Source organism: Coptis chinensis, chromosome 3, assembly GCF_015680905.1.
Source record: "Coptis chinensis isolate HL-2020 chromosome 3, ASM1568090v1, whole genome shotgun sequence".
Lineage (NCBI taxonomy): Eukaryota > Viridiplantae > Streptophyta > Magnoliopsida > Ranunculales > Ranunculaceae > Coptis > Coptis chinensis.
The window spans coordinates 1,916,999-1,924,341 of NC_141458.1; the positions used below are offsets into that span (position 1 = coordinate 1,916,999).

At 38.6% G+C, this 7,343-nt stretch overlaps 1 protein-coding gene across 1 annotated transcript; it reads right to left on the reverse strand.

Annotated features, from left to right (window-relative positions):
• Nucleotides 1-1,003: 1,003 nt before the first annotated feature.
• Nucleotides 1,004-7,081, reverse strand: LOC147507164 (uncharacterized). The gene is given in 7 exon segments (XM_086599881.1): nt 1,004-3,544; nt 3,547-3,970; nt 3,973-5,547; nt 5,549-5,567; nt 5,569-5,956; nt 6,548-6,758; nt 6,833-7,081. Coding segments are annotated over 7 exon segments (5,199 nt in total). The 5' UTR covers nt 7,076-7,081; the 3' UTR covers nt 1,004-1,205.
• Between the last annotated feature and the right edge of the window lie 262 nt (nt 7,082-7,343).

Below are 7,343 nucleotides of genomic sequence, written 5' to 3' on the forward strand. Positions count from 1 at the left end.
CGTCCTCCCAATGGATAACGATGAAGAATTTTCCGCAGCAACATACATTATGTGGAATCATCAACTATGAATTCTAGTCAAGTACGTGGGCAAAATAAGTGACAGAGGATTACACAAATTCTCACATACGAACTGCAATACCATCAAAGAAAAATGACAAAGCAATTATCAAACAAAAATAAAAAACAACACACACTTAAAGTTTGTAACACTAAAAGGTGGTTTTAAAGTGAGATAGAAAAAACTAAGAACTTCCTCAACATACAACACCAAAAGAAAATCAAGTGGAATGGCAAATGAAAATTATTTTCAGTGATTGAATGTGGTAAACTTAGGGATTACCATAAAAGTTAGAAAGATGATCGATACCTGGTGCTTGGAGAGAATATCGGTGTATCTCTGATGAAATGAATGATGAAGTCTTCTCAAATTCGTAGCCTTGGTTATGCCATTTACTGTTTTTTCAGCGAGATGAAGAGAAAACCATCTACCACCGTCTCTTTTTTTTTGTTGATGGAGTCTTGGGGATTAAGCCTACTTCTGAAGCCCACTAAATTAGATAAGGGTGTTTTTTTTAGTATAGAAATTAAATAATAAATTAATTCACCGTTATAAGTTAATTAGGACTAAGGGTATGTTTGTTCTTGAGAAAATGTTAGGGAAAGAAAAGGAAAAGAAGTGTGGTCTACCTTTTCCATAGTTTTTTTGTTGTTTGTTTGCAAAGCTGAAATGATTTTGAGTCCATAGTCCAGACCTAAAAATTTTAGGGAAAGGAAAGGTAAAAAAGAAAACAGACACAGTTTACTTTCCTTTCCTTTCCACAGTTTACTAAACAGACATAATTTTAAAACTGTTTCTATTCTATTCATTTTCTTTGCATAGTGGACCACTTATTTTCTTTTCTTTCCATTAGTTAAAATTTAACAAACTGACCCTAATAGTTAATATGGTGAAGTGTGCTTTAATAATATAATAGATGCATGTGAAATCATAAATCACACTATCGAGAATGCATCTTTACTAGTTGTAAACAAAAGTCCGTCATTCTTGAGAAGTACTATATTCATGAAACATAACCTCAAGCAGACTTGACAGGCAATCAAAAATAGCAAAAATCCATAGGAACAGTAGAGAATACTAAAGGACACCAAATGAAAATTCTACTAACTGACATGTCACGAACTTGGCAGGAAGTGCGGCTAGAGCTATTCACTGGGAAATTTAGAATTCAGAAACTCCAAATCCTCCATAAATAGTTGCAGATTTTTGGTTTTCAGCAAGAAACCAATTGCTTCCTCTTCAAATTCCAACAGCCAGCCCAACTTGATCAGTTCACACAGTTCTGGAATCCGTTCAGATTTCTCCCATAAAATCCCATCAGCTATCACCTGAGAGAAAAACGTAGCAAATTCAATATTGGCTTTGTGTCCACATGACCTGTTTATCTTCTGAGTGAACACTTTGGAACTCTCTCTCTCCCAACGAATCATCTGGCTTGCCTTCACATTAACACTTTCTCCTGAAGACAACGATAAGCTATAACCTACTGTAATGGGTTTCTCAGTCTCAAAGACATTAACATCAAGAAGAGCCTGGACTATCTTTTGCCTCTTGTTCGCATCCACTTCGATAGAAGGATCAGCAAGAAATCCCAGTATGAGCCTTATAAGCTCTCTACGGATCAGAATTTCACTTGGATTAACCTGCTCAAAATCACCATCCACTTTAGAACATTCACTCTTTTCAACAGACTCAGAAACGACTCGAACACCAATACTACTGTAAATTTCATGCAGTTTAGTCCGTGGAATAGATGGTAAACTTGGCTGCGGATACCAGACGAATAACGGATCTGGAGAAGCATTTTGCAGTAGATCCATCAACAGCAAATCATCGGGAATGAAAATATCTTGTTTGTTGCACAACTGAATTACATCCGAGTTTGTGTATGCAGGCAGCTTCACCATTTCAGCAAGAAGATTTTTGGTCTTTGAAGAATTCCAGTGCTGCACAATGCATACCCAAAAAGCACAGCACTCTGCATGTGTCAACTGGCATTCCGAACTTTCCCAAGTCTTCCAAAGCCTGCAGTAGTCATCAACAGAAGGATTCTGCCTCACGTGCAAAGTCAAGGAGAAAAAATACCATAGTTTCTTATCATAGTGTCTCTCCAAAACATTCAACTGTGAGCCAAAGAGACCGTCCATATCATGAAGAACACATTCTTCAGGGCTCACCCACTGTCCCTTGTCACTTCCATCTGGAATCCAGATCCAGTTAGCAGTTCTGTCGTCTGGTTTATCTAATTTCCAGTCGTATTTTTGTAAATACGCATAGATGCGAGCAATGACAGCAAAATGAGAATGAGACTCGAGTTCACTAGCGAGTAAACGGCAGCCATTTTTAACATCAACGGTAACTCCAATTGAGTTCAGCTCCTTTTTGTAGGATGCAAGATCAAAGCCATAAAACTTTTCATCAATAAAAGCACCATCTTCCAATTGTAATATAGAATTCCAATCTGAACCAAATAGCAAACACTCGTTGGGAGGTCTGTAACCCATATGGGTCTTCAACCATTTCTTATTGATTCGCCGCATGAACTCTTTGGGTAAGGGGGGGTCGTTTTTAGATTTCAGCATAATATGGACACATTCAAGCAGTGAAAGAACACTGGAAGGATTTATATCCGTTGGATTGTGAGGGATAGTTAAACCATCAGCTACAAACTTCGACCCCTTGTTGAATTCAAGTACCACCCCCATTGCCTTTAGCTCTTCTTTGTATTCTCGAATGGCAGTACCATAGCAATTCTCACTATCAACAATAAAGGGAAGCAATGCAATTGGAGAGAGATACACCCAGTCTGAGGAAAAAAGGATAGACTCCTTCGGGCTTTTCTGTCCAAGACGAGTCCGCAGCCACCTCTCATCACAGATACAGTTATGAAGCTCTATTGGGATCCGGTGGCGAGATTTCATTAGATCCCTGTAACATTTCAGAAACATGATCACGTTTTCTGTTGTGATGGAACACGAAGAAGCGTGCTGCTTGAATAGACAAGCAAATGCCTTAGCCGCCTCCTCAAAATCAACTACCACTCCCAGTTTCTTCAGCTCGTTTTTGTATGAGAATATATAATTTCCATAGGACTTTTCACAGATCAAAGGGAAACCACCAAAGATCTCAAGAAGGCATCCCCACTCAGAATCGAACAGGAAACATTCACTTGGAAATTTGTAGCCAACAGTTGTCCTTATCCATTTTCTACTTTTTAGTACACTGACAAGTTGATCAGATGATCTTGAATGACGAAGGCAATCCAGTATCAAGAGAACCTCATCCACTGTCATAGATGTAAACGATGTCGGCATTCTGAAACACTCAGTGAGACGCTGATAATCTTTATCAAACCCAACAACAACTCCCAAAAGCTGAAGCTCGGTTCTGAAAGTCAGGATTCGTTCTCCATAATACTGTTGATCAACAAAAGGAAGATTACAAATTTTTGAAGCAGCATTCCATTTTGAGTCATACAAAATGGATCCAACTGAGATCGTTCTCCATGCTTAGTCCTTAACCAGCTTCCCACTCTCACACTCTTGACGAAGTCATCAGGTGGCAAGTACTTTTCCCTCAAAAACTTGATGAAATTAAGGATCGAGAACACATTTGCCCTCGTTAGATTGTTGTTAGAAGCCAAATGCATGAGGTGCCTCCCAATGAACCGACATGCTTCCCCAAACTCGGACATGACCCCTATCGATATTAGCTCCTCCTTGTATTCAATAATTCTATTGTCATAGAACTGCTGATTGATCAAAGGGATATCAACCAGCTCAGATCCGTTTTTCAGTAGATTTCCCCACTCAGGAGTAAGTAAGAATGACTGCGATGGAGGCCTGTATCCCACACTAGTGCTCAACCAACTTCCATCTCTTATGCATCTCAAAAAAAAATTCCGTCCACCAGAGACCTCTTGCGTTTTAAGTTCCGAATCCATTCAAGAAGTAAAAACGTGTTCTCCTTGGTCAACGGAGAAGAAACAGTTGGAAAAGCATCGTCAGGAGGACATAAATCAGGTATATCTGAAGCACCAACATACTTTTTTAAGAACATAACTAGCCGCCTCTCAGGTGAATGTACACCAGCGAAATTGCCCGCATGCAAGTAGTCTTCTCCTAATTCGATATAATTTTTCCTTCTCCACGGATTTGATCCAATCAGTCCCACCCACTTACTTCCTTTAGCTGGGACAAGAACCCCACTTCTCTCTGTAGACACACAGCCATAGTTATCTAACAGGGGCATCTTATCGCACAAGCTTTCAGCTTCCTCTTGAGAAACATATTTATTCACGAGAGAGTGGCGTAAGAAGTGAGCAAAGGCCACAACAAGCCTTCTGTCATTGTTCAGTGAGTTCAAGAGAAGATCAGCATAATCATTAACTTCAATAAAGCTAGCTTCCACATGCTCTGAAAGCCATTTCTTTAATGTCACTGCAGAACGGAATGACCACATTGCCTCCTGTGTGCTTTTTGGCATGAAGAAACAAGCAATGGCTCTGAACTCCTTATTCCAGTCAATCAGCCAGGAAATATGACGAGCATCATGAGAAAGACATATTCTCTTTCCAACCGGCCATTCGGCCACTTCATTAATACTGCACAGATATACATGCCCGTCTTGACCTACATATTTCAGCAGGGGGATATTCTTCATGTTTGTATGCTGAAAATGTGACGTCCACTTATCAGCGACAAAGAAGAGAAGCTCCAAGTAACCATCTTCAGAGAGTCCCAATACCAGATTAGAACTTCGAATACACTTTGCATACCACTCAGCATCCATGAATTTCACCTCCAGAAAGTTCAGTAAGTCATCGTAATATTCCTTATCAAATGCAGAACTCAAAGCACATATTCCATGAAATGACAAATTATGCAAGCTCACCCCTTGGTCCCTTGCCTTGATCAAGATATTCCAAAAAAAAGGAGGCATGATCCCACCTACATCACAAGGCTTGTAGAAGAACTTCTGTTCTGTGCATGACTCTGATAGCATAATGTTTTCTGTTAACAGTTTTTCTCTGATAGTGTCTCTCACAATATTCAGGTTTCCATATGAGGAGCTGTCAACTGGTAAGAATTCAAATATACGCAGTAGAGATGAATTGGGAGCACCTTCTGATGTTTTCAGTAGGGAGATGAAGGCATTAACAAAAGCTAACGGAATAGAATCCAAAATCCCCTGGTTCCACTTGTTGTCTTGGAGGATTGTTTCCCTCGAAGATGCAAGAACAAAATCAGCCTGAATAATAAAGGGGAAATTTGTAACCATCTCCGTTGGCAGAAAAGCGTAGATTCCAGGCGAATCCATCCCTCTATTGAGACGCTTCCCATAAGGAAAAGCCAGCGTGATTACTAACTCATCAATTCCGTTCCTCCTTTCCACCATATTTCCCTGATTAACTGGAAATTTCTGTCTCCACATGTAGTATCTACATTCTCTCTCATTGTCTTCACTATCTTCTTCAGCAGAAAGAAAAAAGAGTGTACGACTCAGCCAACATTCTTCCTCGTAACAAGATCAGTTTCACTTGAAATTGAGATTGCACTAACAGTATTGAGCTTGGACTCCTCGTTATCTTCCCTAACAGAGAGCTTCCTGATCTTCGAAAGAAACAAAAGAACTTCCGGATGGATTTTTGAAAGCTTAATCTTTACAACTCGCTCCTTCTCAGGCTTCAGAGGAAGAATTATAGTCGTTGCTGGAAGAGCGTCACGACCGTATATCTTTTGTATGTCAGCAAGAGTAGGATTCTCATCAACCCACTCAGGAACAATATACCCAAGATTGCAATCTGGGCAAGGGTCTTCATTAAACTTTATCTGATACCCATTACTGAATATGAAAGGCTGAGCCGTGATCAGAAACACGCTCTTAAACCCAATTCCTGCAATGTAAATTGAATATCAGTTGTGTTTACACTAACCAAGTCAACCCAAATCAGAAACTATTCACAGGTACCAAAACACTCCTAATCTTGCCATATACAAGAACAATCATTTGAGATGAGATTTAAGATAGAACTTAGTCATTACAATTTCCAAGGAATAACATAAAACCTTATATTCTTCACTATTAAGCACATAACATCTTATTGGACATAATGGGAAAGGTACCAATATTAACAACAACACAAACATTTTATGCCAACAATTTCAGTTAAAGGTTTCCCTTTTCTATCAAGCTATGAATTACAATAGAAATCATATATATAACAAAGACTCTTGTATGGGAAATCTATTACTTCTGCTCACACTTAAATGGTACAATTATGTTTCGCTACTTCCAAGATCAACTGCTAATACACCATATTCCCAGCTTAACCTCACTAATTGATCCCTAACTCTCCTACTTGTTTATATACCAGTAAAATTAAACATCAAAACACAAAAATGGAATAACAACTAATTCAGAGTAAGCCTCAACACAAATATGAACATAACATTTCAATAATCTCAAAAAAAGAAACATTTGTCACCTTTCTCTCCAATGTAACCGAGTTGTCGTTGTCCTTTCTTAGTAGACCTTCCAACACTACAAATCGACTCAATATTCTTTGCAGAAAATCCTTTCTCATTATTAAATATCAACAAAGTAGACGGTGCACCAGTTCCAGTTATATCACGTGACGTCACTATAAACTCCAACGATGGCTTCACTCCATCTCCATACACATTATCCTCCGCATTCTACAAGCAAAACATGCAAACTCAGTAGAAAAACAAAAAGAACATATACACACAAATAAAAAATGAGTAGTTACCTGAATGATCTCCATGAGGAAGTGAACATCTTTAGCGTAAAGTTCAGCGGAGAGGTTTTTAACTGACTGGTGAAGGTCTTCAGTTAATGGATTAAGCTGTCCACCTATGGAAAATTTACTTGTCCTTATTTGTTCAATGTGTTCTTTTGCTGTCGTCATTCTTTGATCACTAAAAATAATGTCTTCTGCTGTTGAGAAATGAAGAGTGTTTTTATAGTGAGAGAGAAGATGAAAAGCTTGCATGCGAAGGAATGAATAGTGAAAAAGTTAAAAAAGTAGATTCTTTTCTTATTTTTTGGAAGAAGAATAATTGTACGGTATTGACTTTGAGTTGACGGAGAAGACCTACGAGCAGTTAGTAGAGTTACCGATGATTCGTTGGGAAAGAATGCCTTTTTTTTGTATTTTACGTTACGAGGCTACTTGATTCTTTAGAAGGTGAAAATGTGGGTAGTTTTCACTAGTACAAAATATCAGGATGTAGGTATTTATCGATATTCAATTTCTGGAT